This window comes from Cebidichthys violaceus, unplaced genomic scaffold (genome assembly GCF_023349555.1).
Source record: "Cebidichthys violaceus isolate CVI_PGR_0920_01 unplaced genomic scaffold, fCebVio1.0.p SCAF_5, whole genome shotgun sequence".
Classification (NCBI taxonomy): domain Eukaryota; kingdom Metazoa; phylum Chordata; class Actinopteri; order Perciformes; family Stichaeidae; genus Cebidichthys; species Cebidichthys violaceus.
The window spans coordinates 10304747-10328250 of NW_027176705.1; the positions used below are offsets into that span (position 1 = coordinate 10304747).

Sequence of the window (23504 nt, forward strand, 5' to 3'; positions counted from 1 at the left end):
CTACCCATTGGAAGTGATAACAAAAGCTTAGCCCTGCTTCAAAATAAACAATATTATGAAACAAGTCAGATTTATGTAAATACAATGTTTCAATAGTAACCATGAATATTCTTTATTTATTTGCTTAACAAAATATACAGCAGCCTAAAATACAGTGCTTCAGTGCATAACATAAGGATCATCCCCTGGTTCCTATTTCTCTCAGTGTTTGAGCTTCTCCTACAAGAGTGACATATCTGCAGCAGTAGAGACAAATGCTAATAATTTACAGACATGAAAAGACAATTTATTGCAATTCAGTCACAAAGCAACAAAAGCAAAAACTGAAGCGAAGGACTCTGTAAGAGCATGTCAACCATCACGAATATTCCCAGAAGAAACCACTGAGGGTCCATTATTTGAAGCAGATGAACCAACTGGCCTCTCAGTTGGGCAGTCGCCAGCTTGTTTCTTACATTTGAGTCCAAACAAACTGAAGAGTTTCATCAGCATCAGGTCCACAATCTCATCCTCTTCTGACGGCTGTAAGAACAGTGAGAAATGTGCATAACTCAAAGAGTATTAAGTTATCTGTAATGGGAAGATCTCACTTCTTCTACAACATGTGTACAATGTACAATGTACATGTGTGAGATACCTTGTGATGGATCTGCTCTTGACTGAATGCCACCAGAATGACAGAGATGAAGAGATTCAGCACCACAAAGGTCATGAACACAATGCAGGAGCCGATGAGGAAAGCTCCAAGGACTGGATTGTAATTCAGAACCTGAGGGATCAGGAGGAAGACATGCACTGAAGAAGGCTCTGCTGTCATAATCTGCTGTGGTACATTTATAATAGCCTCATACTAACCTCTTCATAGTTAAAAATGCCAAGCTGCAGGCTGACCATGGTCTGTGCAGCATTCAGCAGAGTCCGATAGGAGTATAGCTTCCACCCATACATCAGGTTAGACTGAAAAATAGAAAGTTAGTCTCTGTGTTACTATATTAACCACCTTTTGAATGAAACAAATATGATAAAATGGGAAGAAATGCAATGACTCCGGCAGCATGCTGATGTTGAAGTGTGGGAAACTGCTCACAGCGATGGAGTAGGCCAGGAACATGATGGTCATGACCACCAGGAAGCCTGAGATATCAGTCCAGGCTCGCTGCAGCGTGGCTGTGATCATGTGCAGCTTAGGGTTCAGTCTCAGCAGGTGCCACAGTTTGACTGTAGCCAACAGCACCAGGAAGGCAATCAGATACCCCAGCACTGCATCGGCCTTGGCTGTCTCATGGAAACTGGCGTATCTGGAGACAGAACATGAGTCTTGTTTTACAATCTATTGAAAAAGGTTTTGAATAGATTGAGGAAATAATAGTTGACCTAGTAATGCTTTCCTATTTATTGAATCAAAATTAAATTCAAATAACAGATTCTCTGTGTACATATTAATTTAAAAAAGTTAAAATCACATATTCTCTGAGCATTTGTCAGACAATGCTAATTATATAGCATTGTCTGACAAATACTATATACCATACCACTTACACAGTATATTCTGTAAAAAATGGTTGCCCACAACTCAAATATTTCTCTCACAAATATTCTGTATCAACCAATTTTCAGGTTTTAGTGAGTGTCATGGTGAAATTGTGAAAAAAGCAACTACTGTACTGCAGAGACGACGTGCTGGTAACTATAAAAGGGACGTACAGTAAAAAAAACATTCATCGTCGTTCATGTCAATGTTAAGATAAAACACCCTGTATGGACTTTTATGGGTTATATATTCTTATTACTTACTGGTCTTTGTTGTTCTGGTAGTATTCCATGTCCCGCTTCCCAAGTAAAGTCCTCTTGATGAAGACAGACAGCGCGCTCCAGCTGAGGAGGATAATTGCCAGCTCGAGCAGATTCAACTTGCTCTTGAAATAAGCCCATCTCTGCTGCTTCATCAGCTTTCCCTATCAGGAGGAGAACAGTTTGTGTGAGGAGAAATTATTATTACCAGTGATGATTGTAGATCCGAGGTATAATTAATTAATACCTGGACAAACATGTAATAGATGATGAAGAGGAAGTAAATGGCTTCAGAGGCCATGACAAAGATGTGAAGGCCTCCGGTCGACTGGTAAAGACGCACATTCTGAAGCTCACTGCGGAACTGGAAAGCTCCTGGAGGAAACACAAGGCGACCGACAACATGCTTCTCATAACAGTTAAAGTTTCTGTGCAGATCCCACACAAGAGCTGGACACGGACTACTTACCTATGGCTGTGGTCTCCAGCATGAGAGCAACGATACAGAAGAGGTTGACGTTGGCATTGTACACAGTGAATTCTACAAAGACCGCTTGGGTGTACACATCAAACCAGGTGTTGTCATAAAGGTACTGAAGGGACCTACAAGGAGAACAACATGATACGATTTATAAATGTCATGAAACAGCAAGTACTGATGCAGAGGCCAACTGTGTGGCACAATTTTGTCATTGCTTTACTAATTTGAGGCTAATTATGAGTTAAAAAGACAATGAAAACACTTTTATTAAATCTAAAGATGCAGTATTAATGTATTATACAAATGTGATTTTACAATGAATGTACAATAAAAGATGGTTTTGTCACCGCTCTATCATACAAGGCTGCAACTAACAATTATTTTCGTTATCTAATTTTTGTTTTGTAGTAAAGTTATCAAGAAAAGCTTTAATTCCCTAAACGTAAAGGAACAGTGTGTAGCATTTAGGGGGATCTATTGGCAGAAATTTAATATAATATTACTATAATAAGTATGTTTTCTTTAGTATATAATTACTTGTAAAAAAAGGAACCAATTTCAGTTGGTTGCAATTTGCAAGCTCATAGTTAGATGATGTCAAACAATACACACTGCACCTTTAAGGAGCTGGAACATACAAATGTTCGACAATCATATTTTATCAATCAACTAATCAATAAGTAGACTTATCTTTTCACTTAGCATCTGTCTATCATGCCTACCTGCTGGAATTATGTAAATCTGGCCCTAAATCCACCACAAACCCTCCTCCTCTGTAGAGCTTCACGCTGCCCCAGATGGGGAAGGCCCTCAATTGACGCTGGGACTGGTACGTCCACGGGCTTTGAAGGTTCAGCGAGGTGTTGTCACCCTCAGAGTGGCTCCAGCCTGGCCCATAGGAGCCCATGTCTTCCAACTCCCACGAGTACGGAGCGTGACAGTCCTGCTCAGACTGCTGCATGGAGGGAGCCACGTGGCAGGAGTTTTGATGCACCCTCACCTGGCGAAGGCGAGCATTACCCACCAGCTTGGAGTTTCCATCTGTGATGAATCCTGTGACAGATTATCAGGTAACAAGAACAAACACATTTAAAGAAAAGACCAGTAAAACGTTTTTCAGATAAAACATCATTTTATGTGTCACACTCAGCCCAAATAAACAAATAAATATAATCGTAGCCACAACTATCTCCATATTTTGAACCATGCAAGACCTTTTTACACCATTACAGGTTACGCATTTTATACTTCACTACATAAATATAGTGTTGATATCATGTAGTATATGTAGTAAAGTAGTAAAATGCACAAATGAGAGTGCAATGTCAGGCATTTCAAATTAATATAATATCTAATCATATTCAACAATACTATTTTAAGAGCAAAAGAACCATAGGGGTGATATCAGTCAGTTTTCACATGCAGTCCAACATTTAAATGTGAAACACTCCAAAATCTTTGAATATATATTATAATCATCACAATTCTTAATATTTTATAGTCAGATCCAATTTACTTATGTATTTATTTTGATTTAGCTAGATCTAAGTTACTTTCAGAAAATCCGGGTACACAACAATATACAAATACAATGACTTTGACAATGCAAGGACCAGGTTACCATACAGCAACCGAAGCCAAAATAAACAAAAAGCTGATATTAGCTACATATCTATTTAAATGATGACAGCTGAGTAATCAGCATGTGTTTTCCATTTTGTTATCTATGTAGATACAAACACAAATTTACAAATATTACAGATAATTCATGCAGCCATGCAAATCAGTCGCGTGTGTCAGTTAATAACATCCTGACATACTGACCTGGGTGCTCTCCAAACAGGTTGCTCAGCAGAGTTGTGTTTGCCCAGTTGAACATATCCTGAATACTCATACTGTCAGAGATCCCTCTGCTGAAGCTCTGCCGAATGTGTTGGGTCAGCAGGTAAGCGTTGGGGTCCCTCTGACCGTACGCCACCAGGAGCAACATCCACATAAATCCCATGTAGGCTGCATTACAAACAAACATCTCCCATCATCATCTGAAGATGTATTACATTGCTTCATATGTTGTATCAATGTGGTTCTCCTACCAAGGATCTCCTTTATTAGTCCGAAGACCTTCTGTTCTTTAATCATGGTGTTCCTTATCTTCTCGATGTCAGTGGGAGGTGGCGGCTGATAGAAACTGCATGTGCTGTCTCTTCTTGCTGCCCGCACTGTATCAGGATCATCTGAGAAAGGGATGTTGTACAGATATGTTTTCTTTTTACACACAAAACAATAGAACAAAAATAGAGAAAATCGTACCTGTGTTCCTCAGACTCTCATCTATCTGAGGCTCTCCGTACTCCTCTTGGTCAACTTTCTTCAGAACAAGTGCGAAGAAAGCAGCGAGGCCAAGAACCTGTGACAGAAGAATTTCAATACAAGGGGACCTCATACTGATCAATGTATCATAAATACAATCAGTACGTACTGAAGTACCGGGAGGTACATAGACGACCCAGAATGCCTTGCAAATGTTTATAAAGTAATTAATTGAATGACATCATATTTGGTAATAAATACTCAAACTAAAAAAAATATGTATATTTTAAAACAACAAAAATATGTTTGTAGCTGAATCAAAATAAAAAAAAAATTGTATTCATTAATTTATCATTTTGAATGTCGTCTTAAGCCCAAGCTCACTTAATGAATGGCTTTCTAAACATTTGCAATGATATCCATGTTCAATGCTCTGACCATTTACTGTAACGTCACTCACCTTCAGAGGTTGAGTAACAAAGAGACTCTCAAAGAAGGAGACCATCATGGAGATGAGCCAGCTTATGGAGCGGTCTTTCCCGTACGTCAGCCCATACATCATAGTGAAGTACCCTGACACACCGCTGGTTGCGATCACCAGTATCCAACCAACAAACACAAACCACCACGGCAGCCCACCTTGACCGCCCTTCTTGGTGGACTCTTCCTTGACGCTCTCTTCTGGACTGGGGCTGCAGTCCAGCTGGTCTCCCTCCAGGCTGGACGAGTGGAGGTGGTACTCCAGAAGACCCTTCATTCCCTGAACTTGCTGCATGGCTCGGTTGTAGCTGTCTGGGTTTGGAAAACGAGAAAGTCCCAACAAACCCAGCTCCTTCTCAACATGACGCAGCTGCTTGTACAGGTACCGGCTGTTGTTGCTCTTCTTCTGAACTTCATCTGATGTCTTCTCAGGGCTCCCCAACATGCTGTTTTCTGAAAAAAAAAATCAGGATTAGCGGGTCAAATTAATTCTTTCTTCCAGCAGGACTTTGCAGGTTATTGCATTATTTATTTGGTCTTTAGTATGCAAATGAGACCACAGGTAGGCCATAGTCAATCTAAAAAACAAAAAAAGGTTTGGCCTAATTTAGACCACTGACAATGTCACCAATCACATCACCATCATCACATCGGTCTATCACAAGTCTGGGGGACTCGGGAGAGTTTGCTAGACAACTCTTTGATTTGTATGTAAAAGAAAAGATACAGTTTGCCCTAGCCCTTAAATCAATCTTTCAATTGATATTGAAGAAAAGAATTATACTTGATCATTTTTATACCTGTGTATCATAGATAAACTGCATCAAGCCAGTCCGCTGAGGTAAACATTACAGTAGAAAAATAGATCCTGAAGATAAAATATGCTATATAGCTTTAGAAATGAATAGATTCTCAATTTGTACGTATGTTATTTAAATATTTTCTTTGTAATAAATGGTCATTATATCAATTCATTGCCTTGCCTTTTCTCTTAATAAGTATGGTCCTCCAAATGGAACACCCAATAAAAATGTGAAACTCATGATATCAGAGCAGAATTAACTATTATTTTGTACCTTGTTCTAGATTAACTGCATGTAAACTAAGAATCATAGAGGGATCCCTCTTGGAGGTGTCAGTGTAGAAGTCTCCAGCCGCACGGTTCTGCTGTCTGATGATGTCCTCCACCAGAGACAGCAGAGTGTTGATGTCCGCCTGCTGACCAGGCCGGAGCTCCAGGTGAGGGAGCGGACTCTTCATGGCCTTTGAGAGTGACTGAGCAATTCTCTTTATGTCCTAACGGAGAAACCACATCAAGCCATTTAGTGGTGTAGAACAGAGGTGTAGAACAGAGGAGTTATCACTTCCAAATTACAGATATGGATCTCTGTAAACTCACCTTGATCACAGTGTCTGGTGTGATGTCTTTCAGCGCTTTCTGAGGGGAAGACGTTTGCGAGGGAGAAACTCTACCAGTCTTTCCTTGTTTAGAAGTGTCCGTTTTGGCGCCCTTCTCTCGAGGCCGAGTGTTTCTGAAGATACTCACAATAAGGAGATTGATGGGGAACATGATGATTGAACTTTGAATTCCAATCACAACTTGTTGCCAGGTGAACTCGATGTGACCTGCAAAGTAAAGTATTACTTTAAATCCAGTTTAAATGGATGTGAATAAAGGTAATTTAGATACTCATCTATCCATTCAGCAGTGCTACTGTCCCAGTTATACTTTTCTTGCTCCAGGTCATTTTCAAAAGAAATATTTTTTGTTTTATGTTTTGTTACCTACCCAGGTCCATGGTCTGCTCAGAGGGGTCAGTGGGGATGCCCCAAAACATGATGCTGGTCAGCATGGTGCAAAGCAGCAGGGAAAAACAGCAGGACACTCGCTGCACTCGTGTGAAAGTGCTGCAGGGAGGCCGACTAATGACAGAGAACCAGATGTGGCCATCCCTGAAATCCTTGGCTGTCTTCATGAAGAACAGGTTACTTGAAATAAGTATTGGGCGAAAGAAAGGAAATTTGGATTCAGGAGAAATAGTAAATCACAGACTCAAGTCATATTCCTTGGTAATGTGTTTTTACCAGATCCATTGCTGGTCTTACCTAAACCTCTTCAAGTCCATCTCTGTGGCTACTGGGAAGACCTTGTCAAGAGAGCACTCTCCTACATCTACAGCCAGCCAGGAATTACACAGGAAGTGCCATTTCTGTCCTCTCTCCAGATCCTGCACCATTACTTTGTTGACGTACCTGCATGTAACATTCAATAATTATCTTGTGTGCTGATAGTAACGATAGAAACCCAAGCTCAATTTCATGATACCATACCATGCCATATCATACCATGCAGGATGTGCTCCCGAGTTGTCGTGCCACAGCCTGATGCTCTGCAGATCTCCAAGGGAAAAATGTGTGGTCAGCAGGAACATGTCCACCCCACCCCTCTCAAACACTGGTTTCTCAGTGTCCGTCAGATGGTGGGGCTCACTTTCTCCCTCTGTGCCCAGCAGGGTTATCGTCACCTAAAACCAAAGAAATGCCAATCAGGATGGACAGAGTTGTCAGCATCATACATGTGCAACAGAAGCAGCAAACAGGTTTTGTTTCTGAGTCCCCCCTGAGTGTTAACAGACATTACTCACCTGGGAGGAGGTGGATGCACCATGCCGATGACCTGTGCTGATATTCAGCATGTAATGATACTCAGCGAAGGGGTCATTATCCTCCAGCACTGTGATCTTGACCTACAAGTGAATGCGAAGACACGTTTCTTAATTGGTAAATTCAATGACATCAGGTAAACATCCTACAACTACTGTATGTATCAAATATAAGATAAATGAAGCAATGAAAGGCATTTAAATCATAAACTGCTTGAATATTTTGTAGAGGGTCAGAGCAGGTTTTTCCTACATGTACTTCACATGAGTAATATCTCAGTATTTACTGAGAAAGAATTGTACTTTATATGACTTTAAAAGTCCACAAAACATACAATGAGCTCACAGAATTTGATGGTTGGAGTAGAAACAGGCTAACTAGAGACATGAACAGGGTTGCTGCAGTTTAAGATTGTACAGTGATGTTTCAAATTTAGATATTTTAATTCTGCCATGGTATACTTTAAGGCTTTCATAATAAATGTGTGAGCAAAACATCTGAAGACTTTCCAAATGGTGTGGCATTACAAATCAACAAAAAGTCTGTACTAAAAATCACCTTGGCTGAGTCCTGGATGTCTTTTCTGCGCGCCCATACTACCACCAGGAGATACGCAACAAAGATGGACCCCACAAAACACACCACCACGGGATTGTTAGTGAACGTAGCAAAAAGTTCTGCAGTGCGTGACACATCAACCAAGTTCGGCATGACAAAGAAGGAGCTGCCAAAGAAAGTCAAGTGGTTACAGAGGCAGTGGGTGACCAGTGGCGTGGTGAGCGGACCGACCTGAAGAAAAACAGAAAACCAGCCGGTCATACTTCACAGCTCAGTTTTAAAGGTTTAATGCACAAAACATACAACGATGCAACCACTGAGGATGTGTGTGCTTTTTTTGTTACTTACCCTGCAGCCATCTTCACTCCAAGAAGACTCAGTTTCATTCCAGTATTTGCACTGGGCAGCGATGGAAATCACAGTGACAGTGGCATTCATGGATTTGACGCCCGGCTCAACAATGGGCTTCATCACAAGGTAGTGCTCTCCAATTTCTCCTGATCTGTCTTTAGGACTCAGCACCCAGGTGTATTTTTCCTCTGTGTTAAAATTGCAGATATAGTCATACAAACACACACAAATGGAGGCTTATACACACACACGGATCTGGCTAATTATCTCATTGTGATAACCATGAATATAAGATAAATGTGACTTTCAGTCATATTAGGTACTCTACAAAAAGTAGGTCTGGTAGTTTTAATGTTACCTCCTTTGGCGTTCTCTAGAGGCATCTGAGTCTTGGCTACATAATTCTCATCATTTGGATAATCTTTACATCCCAGGAATAGCATGAAAGATATGTTTTCAGATGGCTCCATTTTCAGCACCAGTGTTACATTCGGCGAGGAAACGTTAATTATTAATGTGCTGAAATTGGCCAGATCCAGGACCGTGCTGTTCTCCTGCCCAACATCAAGCCTTGGAAGGAGAATCTGAAAACCCAGAAAACACATTAGGCAGAACAATCCACCGATGTTATCCAAAGTAAAGAAACTAAAACTTTCTCTAAAACAAACATTACCTCTATCTCGTTGGGTAAATTCTCTACAGAAATGACAGTGCCGTTCATTCTGGTTAGAGAGACGGATCCTACAGTTCCTGTGATGTTTTCCTCCTTCCAAGAATACGGGTTCTTCTCAAAACTCATCATCTAGAAGGAGGGGAACATACGTTGCTATGTGTTAAAATCAAATTGTGCAAAACTTCAAAAGAAGCAGACCTAATCTGATATGGCCTTAACCTAGACTTTTTACAGACATTTCTGCTCAGTGTTTTTCTGTTGGGTTGCTTTTTTCCTGCTGAATGACTTATTATTTCCAAGAAATTTATGAGCACATCTCTGGTAAATACAAGATTTAAAGTGGTGTTGTTGTGTGATTCTTTGTGGAAAACCTCAGTTTTAAAGATCTGTCAATTAAATCAACTTAGTCGATTAGTTGACAAAATTGTATCAGTGTTATTTAACTTAGAATTTCTTTGGTTGAAGACAGCCCTAATGATTTCAGATATTAATCATGTTTTGAGGTACGATGTTTCTATCTTTTATATTCTATTTAGCTTTCTCAAAATTACATGTATTGACCCAAGATAGTGCAAAAATGTATGTTAAGGAGACAGATCTGTAACTGATCTAATTGAGAATATCAATATTAGAAGGAACTAATTTATTAACTGGTCCAGGTATATTGGATGTTCAACATTAAGTAAAAGCAGACCTTATAATGTCCAGATAAAAGCAGACTTTAACAACTAAACAAACTTGATAAAGGTCATGATGACAATTAATCAGGCCGTATCAGCATCTTCACTGCACACTACACACACTTACTCTAACATCAACTGGCTCATCTGGAGAGACAATATGAGCAGGCAGTGCGGGGAAGGAAAATCTGGAGGAGCTGTTCTTCTGGACATTTATATCCTGCATTTGCATCTTTTCTGGAGACACTCTGCAGGAAGCAGAATCAGAATTATCTTAGTAATTTCAGTAAACACTAGTTTGTTCTTAAGTACAAGCTTCAGCCCCTGTCAGTCATCTCTTACCTGTTGACATACACACTGATATGACCAGAATCAATGATGGCAGGGTCTCCATTCAGCTTTTTATTATTCAGCAAAGCACTTTGAATATTGCTTATCCCACTGAGAAGAAAATCTGAGACTTTTTTCTGAGGAAAACATATGAAAGGATGTTTGGTGTCTGAAAAAACAGATATTTAGCAAAATCAGTGATAGTTTTGTTCTTACATTTGACGAAACATTCAAAATATTACTGGCTGCTTCGACTATTGGTGTAGCTGCTTGCACAACTTCTCCATCATCTCCATCGTCCTGATTAACACTGATAGTGTTGAGGGAGGAACTGAGGTCTACCAACAAGGAACCCGCTTCTTCCTGGAGAGGATAAAATAGAGAAACAGAAAAGATTACAATTGATCTGTGTCCAATTTTCAAACAAGCTAATGAATATGTATCCACATTTTATTGATATCATATTGTAAACATTTAATTTTCTTCTCAGTTCAGGCTGAGGATGGCAATTAAAGTGTTGAAATGCTACATCCTGAACAGTACATTTATTCATTTGTTGTTTTGTTACTTCAACTCAGACCAAAGTCTCCTCTTACAATGTATTAAAACAAAGTGCTGTTTGTACCGCATTTTCTTAAGTTTCCTGATGAAAACTAATATACTGTACTGTACTTGAGCAGCGGGACTGAGCTCGTCTGGGCGCTGGGTGAGTCCGGCCACAGCTCTGGCCGTCACTTGCACTTCCTGAGTTGTGTTGCTGGGTGAGTCCAGCAGAACTGTGGTCATTTTGGTCAGCATTTGCTTTCTGAGCTGAAAGAGGAGGAAGGGCCGATTACCACCACGGTGCACTCCACTCACCCACAATACAACAAATATCACAGCAATATATCACTACAGTTTCAACATCGACCGCATTCTGTTACCTTCGTCCTTGCATCCTTCTGATCTTGGCCGTTCTCTGTATTCAGCATATCAGAAACCGAAGTAAACATTTGTCCGAGTGCCTCACCAGAGAGAAGACCTTGCTGCTCTAACTGACTCACACTGTCCTCCACTGCAGATTGGAGAGCCTCCACAGATGTACTCGGGCTGCTTTGTCGTACCTTGAGGGACAGAAACAGTCACTCTGAATGATTCAAAGACTTCTCAGATGGACAATCTGTTTCTCTAATGGTCCGTCTTGACACTGATCACCCCCTCGATCAACACTTCACATTACTTCCTTCCGGTCGGAAATGCTTAAATGTAGAGATGTTTCAGCAGAAGCTTTTGCCATCTGCAATAACAGCCTGAACAAACTGTCTCGTTGGCACTGTTATGATCTGGTTCTGTGTGCACTGGCTGTGAAAACAAATCTCCCACTGGGACAATAAATCAAAATCTTGTTTTCTCAAGATACATGATTACTGATAGATGACAAACCTGAGTGGAGACAGTAGTGCTGGCTTTCTCATTTTCATTTTTCACAGTCACCACGACAGACAAACTGTAATTGTTGTTCTTATCTCCGAGAGGCAGGAAGACAGATTTCACCTCATTTGCGTTACTGCAGCGCAGATGTTTTCCTTCAGGACAAAAGAGACAATTAAGGAAAACAGTTTCTGCATACATGTTACTAAATGTCTTACTACTAAAGGCCTAGGTATTGGCATTAATTACAGGCACTATTTTTTAGAGGAAAATCCATTGGGATCAAACTCAATCTACATTTTCTTTTATGTACAAACATTTTGTAGTAGCTCAAAAATCCCCCTAGACAGATTTTATAATGTGAGAATTACTCTCCTTTGAATTAAAAAAAAATGTTTCGTATAGTTTGACAGGGAAAGAGCTCAATTACCTAGTTAGAAAATCCAAAATTTACATCTCCTCCCTCTTCTTTACTTTCGATATCTATGATTATGCAAATCGTAACACAAGTGTGCACGTGTACTAGAAGTTTCAAGTTTCCACACCACACTGGTGTGGAAAGTGTAAGTTTCATACTGGACCGATTAGCTTCTAAACTAGTTGTGATGACAAAAACATGGTTAAACGTCCACGTCTAAAACTGAGATTCAAGGTAAGCAAAGAGCAACTTCCTCCTACTGTGAAAACAGACTTCTAGTATCAAACTCTGCACATACTGATCATCACTACATGGCGAAGGGCAAGTAACAATAAGTAGACTTTAAATCGGTCTCACCAATCATTTCAAAACTTTTCTTACTTTGGGATATGTGTTACATGCATACGACAACTAAATGACACTATTTGACCTTAATCTGCCTTTTCCTCACTTCCTGCCAGCAGATTCATACTGCTCTTGATACCTTCTCTTTCTTATTTAAAGTCTGCCTTGTGACGGAGCTTTTTTTTTTTAAGTGAATTAAATCAAGAGGTAGCAGCGCACATTCTCACCTGTGTCTGTTTTGAAGCAATAAAAACAGCCGGTAGAGCAGAAAGAGCTTGATTTGCAGCTGATGTCAAAAGCATCGAAAACTGTTCCTGACGGTGGAGAGATGCTACATGAGGGAGGCCGGTTGTCTGCAGGAGCCTCAGTAGCAGCTGGTTCAGTTGGCTCAGGACCTGGTATTGGCAAAGTGTACTTGGCAAAACCTGGATTATTCTTGCCTGTAAAAAAAGAAAAAACATACATTTTGTCAATCAATTTCTTTCAAAGCCAGAAGTTCGAAAAATATGTATATTAATATATGATATATTTAAGTTTAAGCAAAAAAAAAGGTAATATGTAGTTTTGAACAAAGCACTAGGTTTCAAAAGAGGTTCAAATGGGTCCAAACCTCTATTTACACTAGTCTTTAAAGGAGCACTACGCTCACTTTCAAAATTCATACATGTTATTCCTATGGTCAAGACAGTCCAAAAATATTAGTAGACTTGACCAACTCCCTCCCAATTTCCAAAACTAGAGTGCTAAAACTCAAATTTGTGATGTCATCAAGTATAAAGTTTGGAACTGCGCCATAAACGATGAATTGCGACAGAGGTTATAGATGACACTGAGAGTGCCCAGGGGACTGCATCATAGAAATAGAAGAGAAGTAGAAGGGACATTGAACTATTTTCCGTGTTCATTTGACTAGTACAAAGGAAAATGGTGGAAATTGTTGTTGCAGCTTGCCGGGAAGAGTGGAATGTCCTTTCTACTCCTATTTTATTTCTATGAGGTACATTTTCTGTTATAGAACTGTGAACACTACGATAAAATGGGAAGAAATGATATTTGAACGAAAGTCAATTGTTGACCTTAGTCAAGTAAGCATTCACAATGTACCCATAAATCAGGTTTCTTCATATAAATATCTTGGTGTCCACAGTGACAGCTCGCTCACATGGCATGTGCATGTTGAAAACCTTTGTTCAAGGCTACAACAGATGAGGTATTTTTTGAGAAGGCTTAGACTCTATGGTGTTAATAGTACATTCATGATTCTGTTTTATCAAATGATTTTAGAAAGTGTAATTCGATATGGCATACAAGTATATTATGGTAACCTGTCAGTACAGTCTAAGCTTGCACATCTTACTCAAACGGTCATGAAGATCATAGGGGAAAAAAACATCACTATCTTCAGCCCTTTAGGAAAAATCTGTGCTCAGGGAGGCACAGAAAATTCTGAACGACCCAACACATATTCTAAACCCAGAATACCAGGTGTTGCCTTTAGGCAGACGGTTCAGAATGCCAATCTGCAGGCTGAATCGGTACAAAAATGTATTCAGTCCATCCTCCGTCAAAATATTAAATAGCAAGAAGTAGTATTATATGATATGATTTTATTTGGGTCTAATATATTGGGTCTTGATTATTCATTATCTGCATTGATCACACCTGGTTTTATTATTCGTAACTATTGTCGACATGTGTATTTAAGCATGTTTATGCATGAGTGTATGTATGATCTATGTTCTATGCATGCATGTGGATTGTGATGCTGGTAAGTGTGCTCCAGCGGCTTGGAGCCCAAGACAAATTTCCCTGTGGGACAATAAAGTATCTTATTTTATCTTAGAATAAAGCTAATTTGGGCATAAAAAGAAACATTTTGTGGGTCCACAAAATCATTCACCCAATTTTTGTCATAGGAGCAACTCCAGCCTCTTAATTTAGGTGGTGTTTCCATTTAATCTATACCTAAAAAAAGCTGCATTGCTGAAAGGAACATTATGACTATGGGATGAAAACGCACCATAAGCAATCACACTGATGTTGTGCAATATGTCCCTTGAAACTTTCAGACGTTGGCTATGTACAACATATTCAGTGTTGCCATCCTGCCTTTCAATTAGTGGCCTCCTTCCTGCTTTGGAGTAACATTTTTTAAGGTCATCCTGGGAAAAGAAAACCAGTTAATAATTGATACAATCACTTACGCCACTGCTACAAATCAATTCAAGTTGCTGTTCCAGTCTTACCGCCAAAGGTTTGGGGTCCTCAATATACCAAACTACATCTGGGCAAGTTGTCGCACAGCTCAGTCTGAGTTTTACATGGTCGTTGACATTTATCGAAGCACAGTCATCACAACTACAAGAATAAAAGTAGTTAATTGTAATTTTCAGTATTTATAAAACCTGCGGAATAATTATATTGAGCATATATGAGCATTTATTGTAAATTATCTATATTTACCTGATGGTGACATCTGTGAATTCTTTTGGTGCAACAGTTATGCACTTTGAAGCTGAAGCAAAGTCAACCCATTCCCTAAACCAGCTTGTTCTCCTCACAGCTAAAGTGTATTTGAAAATATCAAAGGGATTTGGAAGGCAATCTTTTTCAATAACATGAGTTTCACCCTTTGTTTTGTTTCTGCATTTGCAGTTTCCTTCTGTGTGGAGAGAAGCAGAAACAGAGATTTTATATAGCATTACAACAATAAAGAGATTACAGAGACAAATATCATGAATCATAATATCATTATATTTACAGGGGATGGACAAAATAACAAGAACATGCAACCCAGTAGATCATCACCACTAGATACAATCTCAGAAACTACCATGCAATTGAAAATTAAAGCAACACCTGTGAGTGCATTCACATGTGCACTGGTGTCCCAGTTATGATCAGGGTTTTTGGATGTTCTGTGTTTGTAGGTAACATGGTAACGTCATATCCTGTCTGCAGAAATCTGGACTAGCACTTATCTAGGTTTTGAGAAACCAGAATATGCAATTTGGAGTGTGCTAACAGAAGCCAGAATAGTGAAGACATTAGATATTAGGCAGGTTTCTGATCAGTGTGATCATTGTGAATCAGAGTGAATGGATGATTTACACCGAAATGATGCTGAAAGTCTGACACCAGTAATGCTGAAATGAAAGTGAAGGTTGGAAAATGGATTAATTTCATTGGTCCTCTTATCATCCACATTACTGGTGATCATATGGGGAAATCAAATCCAGCAGTGTCTGTCCACACAGCCAGAGAACAAACAGAGAGTATTCGCAAAGATACAAAGTCAGACAAATGATATGAAACCTGTTAAAATCATGTCTACAGAGAGCTGAATAGGTCCTGTTTGATGTGAAATTCACATGTTAAAAATGATCAAAATCAGGATAAGACTAAGGACTAAGAATAAAAACAGGACTTATGATGTCTATGAAAATGTTTTCACTGTTACAAACACTGAGCATTTAAAGCTTCACTGTTTTTAAGGTGTTACTGTTTTGGATTGTCTGTTTTCTTCTAATTGTGTTCACCCCCTGTAAACACTTATGATTTTAACTGTTAGAAACTAATTTAAAATGATCAGTTGTCAAGTCATTGTGGTACTTACTACATTCCCATTCAAATGCGAGTCCTTTGCTGGGCAACGATTCAGTTCCAGTTACACTCAGTGTGACACTCTGAGTGTGGTCAACCAACGTGTCCGGAGTAGCAGTTATTTTCAAGTTGTGGATACTCCCACCACCTGTCTGTAGATGAAAACAAAGTAATTGTGCTTTAACAGAAACAAGCAAACACCTCAACATATGTAGAGATCATTATTGTTTGATACTAATCTTCAACATACTGTGTTTTCATGTTTATCTGGTGAAATGTCTGAGTGATTCTGGCAAGCTTGAAGTACGTTCTCTAAGTTCACGTCCACATCAGAGGCAGAGAGGGCATTCACAGCTCCTAGAGTCACCTTCAACGGCCCTTTACCAAAAGAGTTTAATACCATTGAACTCATGTATTACACACGGTGATTGTTTTCATTTAATTACAGCACAGTTTAAGCCGTAAGTACCTTCAAGTGGGCTGGAGAATGTATAAGCTTGTAAGCTGCCATTGAGCATGTCTCTATTCTCGGAGAGTGCGTCGTTGGTTCCAGTCAGAGTGAAGAGCAGCTCCACAGGGGCTCCCCGTTCCAACGAAACACCAATGATGATATCAGTAGAGTCTGGACACACGCCTTCCTCTGCTATCACCGAGGCCTGCAGGCCTTCAATGGGCTCCAGCAGACACAGCCTCAGATCAGTGGACACTGTGTGGGCTGTGACCCTGTTAGAGGCGGCTAGAGTCAGGTTGTGGCAGCCGTGACCAAGCTTCTCCACCACACTTTCACTCAGTGTAATGTTGTGGGGTGTGATCCCATTCTCCACTGACAAGTTTGCAACCAAATGGCCTTCATGTTGAATTGTGTAGGAAACATTTGTACCTATTTATGAAACAAAAATGGAATTAATCTGTATTTTGAAAGATTTATTGGAAGCATTTAATCCCTACAGTGTTAGACCGACTCACCTGCCACTACCATAACCTGGATCTGAACAGGTCTTCCATGGAGCACATTGCATTTAGTGCCACCTGTTGACATATTTTTGCTATCGCACTTAATGACACCAAACTCTCCAACAGGCTCCTGAATGGTTATGGGTTTCTGGGCTGTGACATGCCAGTCACTGGTAGTGCACTCCACTCCAACCATGAAAACACCGGGACGGGTAAATTTGTGCATCACAATGCTCTCCGTCCTGTGAGACAGGTAAAGTAAAGCTTAAATATAGTTACATAAATAGTGAATGAAAAAGAACCTGACTGTCTGGTTGAACGCAAAGTCTCACTCACTCTTCTGGGTTGTATGGATCAATAATGTGGCCATCTCCAGCATTCAGTGTGCATGTGAGGTTCCCCTGAAAAGGGTTAAGGAGCCACTTCACAGTGATGGTGACATTATCAAAGACGGCTGCCAGCTTGCTCATCAACAAGTGGAGTCCTGAGAGGAAACGTTGCTTCAGAGAGGTTTGTTCAAACATAATGAGCAGGAACATTTCATCACTAGCATAATGTATCCTGGAGTTAACTCCTGTTGTTACATTATATACATAACAGGGCAGTTCATCTAAGTTCACTCTGCTTGTCACACCAGCAATGTAATCATGTAATACAGTTAAAAGTCAACGGGCAAGTTTAGCTGGAGAGGCTACATAGCTCTGTGGGCAATTTAAAGTTCAAGGACAAGAAATGTGGTTCCGCCATGGAAAGAGGAACGCAGGACATACAGAACATAGTCGGAGGGTGACGACATCGGCCACTATTATGGCTAAACCCAAACTAGCTGTGAACTACACATACCCTGTATAGCTGTAAGGCAGTAAAATAATAAATTCAATATATTGGTAGTTAATATGGCAAAAAGTTATAGTCCAACCTCATAAGGATTGAACATATTATTTTAGAGGGTTAAAGTCTATGTATAGTGGGAAGTAAAATCTGACCATGTTTGCAGGTGTACTCTATAGACAGGTAACTTCCCAGGATAGGACATGGTTCACCAAAAGAGCTCAAATCCACTGGAGCCTGGCAAGCCTGCAGACTGCGGCAATGGGCTGAAACAACACATAAATCAAGTAAATGACAATTGGATTGGATTATTTTCAATATCATTGATCAAGAGACCTTGACAATATTGTTCTAGTAGGTTTAAAAAGCATTACACTGTTCAATTTCCATCCTATTGAAATAAAATTTCCTTTAACCCTCTAATGAGAGGGTTTAAAGAAGTGTATTAACCATAAGGAGGAACATAAACTATTTGCTTAGTAATTACACAAACTCCTTCAGCATAACGAATCCCAGACTGATATGAATGAATGTGAATGAATATTTACCCTAAAGACCATCTATTCAGCTCTGAGGAGGGGATTTGACTAATGTCTTTTCTGGAAGTGTAATCCTTTTGTCTGCACTGATGTTTTTTTGTGCTTGACACAAAGCATGAAACTAAAATGTAGTTTGTGGTGATTTTAGTATCTGGGCCTTTTGTTAAAGTGGCTTTAACAAAGCCAAATATGTTCCCATAGCTTTTCCTGTAAATACAAATATTCCTTTAAACAAAATGTTCCATTATTCAAAGTACCAGGTAATAACTTAAGTAAATATCTTGTCATGTAAATGAGGAGTAACCTGATCTATTATACATGTATATTAATAATACCTGTTACAGAATCCATCACATCTATCCAGCTGCACTCCTCCTGGGAGGATGTGGGTGAGGCTGTAAGTTTGGATCTGCAGTAGTGAATTGTTTTTCGACCATAGAAGCTGTCATCTATCACTATAACTTGACCAGATCCACATTGCAATGTTGCATTTTGGCCATCACATGCGATAGATCTTCTAGAATCTGACAAAAATAATCAAGAATTACATAAGGGGAGCAACAAAACATAATTTTAATGCTGTTTGGCGATTTATTTACGAGTACATACCGAACTGGCAAATAAAGTTGAGTTCCTGGCTGCAGTTCTCTGCTGCTTCCCACTGGAAGCCTGAATGTCTCAGGATATGTCCGCAGCCTGCTCGTGCATCTGGCATGTTCAACCAGTTATTATAGCTGACATAAGAGCCTTCCAGCCACGCAAGGGAACCTGGGAAAGGACAAAAACAAATGCACCATTTATTTACATCAAACTTCTATTTTGGATTCTGCTATTTAAGCCACAGATGTTAGGACATGGTCGTTTTCCTTATCTTGTCTTTCTGTTAAGATGCAATATAGCGATAATAAAACAACAAAGCAATAGATTGAGCAGTTACAGGGTGAATGAATGATGAAGACTCATTCTCTGTGGAGGGACATAAAGACACATTTGTAAATCAGACCACTTGACAGCAAGCCTATTGAAAAATTCAGATGAATGAGGAATATCTCTAAGAACACCTGCTGCTTGAGGGAGATATCCAAATGTGCCAGTCTTCTAACAAATGGCAGTAAACAAACACGTGACAGATCTATACAATGGACATGCAAGCTGCCCAATGAGATAGCAGCTGCGGTGATAATCTCTATTTCTGACATTATTCGCTATAACCACTGATCACAGATATATACAATTTTAAAATGATAGTTACTGAAATAGTAAGTTTCAGAGAAATTGGCCGGCTTTTACGAATAATCTTTATCACTTGTGACTCCAAAACATGTAAACTCCCTACAAATCTATATCAAGCCATTAGAAGGCATGCAGTGTCGACAGTTGTTCCCCACCCACATGCCCTCTTACCCTCGGTGGCAGCAGAGTCGAGTGTGAGGTTTGGAGCTGCAGGTGCCAGCCCGAGCCACCAGTCCTCCTCCGGGTCCAGGTGCTTCTGGAGGAACTGTTGTGTTTCATCATTCAGGATGAAGGCTAGGTGTCCTCCACCTCGCTCACACCACCCCTGGGCACTGAGGAAGGATTGCTGTAGACCCACAAACTCGTAGCAAGAGCCGTCAAAACCCTGCTGGTGTTCTGGGCAGGATAGAGCATCTGCATCCTCCTGAGCAGAACAGGTGAGGAAGAGAACCATCAAAGTCAGTGTGGGGAACATGGTGCTTTCCATCTCTGCATCTGTACACTGTTCAGACTCTCTGGTAACATCGTGTCTTTAAAGGGCATTGACGTCAGTAATTCTGACACTAGACAGCACTTTAGGATGATTTCTGACATGATCGCTTCCTTGATGGCTGTCCAGCTTTGTATTACGCCCATAATTCTTGTGTACAAACAAAGCTCAGGCATGTAGTGAAAAGGAACCAAAGCTCACTGTCAACAGTCACTGATTACTCCTCTGCCTCGATTAATGTGGGGCTCCACAACCTGCAGAGTGAGATAAGCTTCTCATTCAGACCTGTTCCGACCGTGTAAATGTCAACCTGAACTTTAATAGGAGCTGGAGGCTTCAACTCTCTCTGCTGTTGTTCAGACTGATTTGGAAGGTTGAACTAAAAGGTGTTGGCATTTACCTTTTATATGGGGTTAACTAATATTAGGTTAAAATGTTATGATGAATTCCACTGTATGGAGAGATCAGCAGACATTTTAATGGCAGACAGAAAAAGGCCAGGTGTTACTAATTACAAAATAACGACTGCATGTCATGTAGTTATGTAGAGTATGGTCAGGTTTTTTTTTTTCTTCACAGAAGACATTTTGACATGTAATGGCAGGAAAAGCACAGGTGTAAATAATAACATTGTGATGGCTGAATTCTCTTTAGCTGCTTCAGTTTCAGGGTCTTGGTATTGTACATGCTGCCGTGGCTTACTGGGACACATGAATAGAACAGAGCCATCATTAATATTATTAGTTTCACCTGTGTTTTATCTGCTGTGACGAGTTTAAAATGTCTGCAGTGAAAAAGATCTCTGAGTTTATAGTCTGGTCAATTTGTATACTTTGCATATGAAAAGAGAATGTTTTGTGTATTTTATCTTCTCTTCTGTAGCTGACAGCAGCAGTCTGGGCTCAAACATTGTAGCAAATGACCGCATGGACATTAGGGATATATAATTCACAGCAACAGTTTTTAGACTTCAAATGTACAGTTTCCCCTTAAAGTTTGATATATGACATATCGAGTATAAAAATCAAACACATCATTCTGCTATTAGAAATGCTGTGATTAACGTTTTCTCTCAGTAAAAGGATCCTTTAATCAATCAATCCGTTTATTTGTATTTTCTCTTCTTAGTGGTTATATAACACGGGTAATTTATTCATTTATTGTGCATAATATGCTGTTTTTATTTTGATCGTTTTGAAAAAAAAAGCTCACTAAGTACCCGGATTTGTGACGTCATATAAGTGCGACGGCGGTCTCTGAGGACATGACTTGTGAAGCAACACAACCTGTGTGGCTTTTGTATATGTCCCGTCATTGAACTGACTGAACATTTTCACAATGTTGGCTTGTAAACGGATCTTAAGCGGCAATATGATCTCTGCTCTCCGGGTTCATCGCAGTAGTAAAGTAAATACACGTTTAACAGTCCTGGCTCGCACTGCAGTGCACAGGGTCGATCTGTTATGCTAAACAGCAGTTTGTGCTAAACTTGACGCAGCTCACCCTCGTTTCTGCCTTCCTCAGGTTGTTGTGTCTGGCCATGTGCAGAGGTGGCTGTCCTCACAGACGGACGGAGAGGCCCGCATCGCAAACGTACTGAAGGAGAAGTTCCCGTTAGCCGCATCGCTCAAAGTTGTGGATATATCAGGTAAAAACAGATCTATCGGGTGACTGGCTGCACCATACTCCAAATGTTCAAATGTAGACATGGTAATTATTATGTTGACCTGTTGTTATTGCTGTGTAGAAACCAAGTGGTGACAACATGCTGTACACTGATCCTGTGCTGTGTTTAGGTGGTTGTGGAGCTATGTATGAGATCCATATAGAGTCCAATGAGTTCAAAGGAAAAAGGACCGTCCAACAACACCAATTAGTTAATCAGGTAAGTAACATCAATAACCATCTGCCCAGCATATGACCTGTAGCAGTATAAACTGACTAATAGTCCAAAGCTTGTGTGACATTTTTTATTATCTTTGGCTATGGTCCACATCTCTGTCCTCATGCTTGTGAGGTTTTTAAGAGTATCCCCTTAACTTTGGTGGACATTGTATGCTTGAAGATGTTTATACTTGGACTAGTTGAATGTTATTCATTAGTTGCTGTGTTTTGTCCTCCACAGGCACTCAAGGAGGAGATTCAAGGAATGCACGGACTGCGAATATTCACTGATGTTCCAAAACATTAGATAACGTCCTTCCACTGTTGACCCACAACTTTCTCCTTTGTTAAACCTGTCTATCATGAATGTACAGTTTTAAAGAGTGTATTTGTTAATGTGTCAGAACAGCAGAGAGACATTTTCTCATTGTTTCTGTCAGTTACACATTAACAGCGGGAAATGTGAAATAAATGTATGATTACACTTTTTTTTTTAAACTAGTGAGACATCATCTACTCTGAGATCGTACATAAAACAGGTGAACGCTACAATACGCACAAAATGACTTGGGGGGGGGGGGGGGATGCTTTTGAAATGTCAAGTCATGTAGGTTTTTGTGGTTTTCTCAGGGTGGATAATACTAGTCTAATAAATAGCAGCCGAGGAAGTAGTAAATACAATCGTCCTGAATGTTGGAGAATTACACACTCTTGTTTGTGGAGCATTATTTTTCAATGTAACTGATCACAATTTATCTGTTACTGTTCAATGAAAGTTGATTGATTTTAAATCAATGACTAACCATTGGATTGTACATGGACCTCGTATTCATGCTACCTATGCATTGGTAATGTACATTACAATAAAAAGCAGGAGCTTTCCTCCACATACTACTTACTTGTTTGACTTTGTGACAAAAAAAACACTTAATAATCAAGTTTCAAAGGGACATATAGTTAAATTTATTTAGTTATGTAAGAGCCATGAGATGCTTGGTTTAACTTGTATTGGTTATTCACATAACACTTGCCAACTAAAAGCCTCAACATTAGTTATATGTTCCCACCTCTTAAAGCAATGAACAAACAGTTGAGCAATATAAAAGTTGTTGATCACAGACGTCATAGGAGGCCTTAAAGAAACTTCAAGTAAGAGCCTTGAGCATTAAAGCTTGATCGATACATCATCCATGCTGATAAATTGTATATTCATTTCAACGTATATGTTGTTGTTGTTGGCGGATGAATAACAAGAAACTGAAGTATACAAATGGCAACAATATGTTTGAACTAATAAAAGAACTGTGTCACAAGGAACAGACAAGTTTATTTTACAACTGCTCGGTACATATAATATATCACAATCCTTTACTATCCAAACATTACAGGAGTATTATCAGAACATGTATAAATATCACTTTAAAGTGTACTTAGCATGGCTCAGGCTCTGCTGAGCTTGGATAGCTATTTCAGCTTTGC

The 23504-nt window shown here is 39.7% G+C and overlaps 2 protein-coding genes across 2 annotated transcripts; one reads left to right on the forward strand and one right to left on the reverse strand.

Moving 5' to 3' along the window:
• Nucleotides 1-170: 170 nt before the first annotated feature.
• On the reverse strand, nt 171-20138 carry LOC137887596 (polycystin-1-like protein 2). Its single transcript, XM_068730700.1, has 41 exons — nt 19823-20138; nt 19028-19186; nt 18754-18942; nt 18035-18145; nt 17385-17532; nt 17061-17290; nt 16564-16974; nt 16345-16472; nt 16108-16246; nt 14955-15153; nt 14738-14849; nt 14512-14653; nt 12719-12931; nt 11741-11883; nt 11242-11421; nt 10991-11128; nt 10535-10681; nt 10331-10455; nt 10116-10236; nt 9309-9437; nt 8994-9219; nt 8633-8823; nt 8285-8515; nt 7708-7809; nt 7409-7587; nt 7169-7315; nt 6852-7051; nt 6462-6688; nt 6139-6358; nt 5043-5515; nt 4583-4679; nt 4366-4506; nt 4097-4282; nt 2995-3325; nt 2261-2394; nt 2039-2166; nt 1795-1955; nt 1088-1298; nt 856-957; nt 638-769; nt 171-522 (listed from the first exon to the last, which is right to left on the reverse strand). The coding sequence occupies exons 1-41, from the start codon at nt 20136-20138 to the stop codon at nt 352-354; spliced, it is 7470 nt and encodes a 2489-aa protein (XP_068586801.1). The 3' UTR covers nt 171-351.
• A 1256-nt stretch (nt 20139-21394) lies between these two features.
• Nucleotides 21395-22919, forward strand: bola3 (bolA family member 3). The gene is made up of 4 exons (XM_068730599.1): nt 21395-21548; nt 21666-21789; nt 21938-22026; nt 22267-22919. The coding sequence occupies exons 1-4, from the start codon at nt 21480-21482 to the stop codon at nt 22330-22332; spliced, it is 348 nt and encodes a 115-aa protein (XP_068586700.1). The 5' UTR covers nt 21395-21479; the 3' UTR covers nt 22333-22919.
• Nucleotides 22920-23504: the final 585 nt, after the last annotated feature.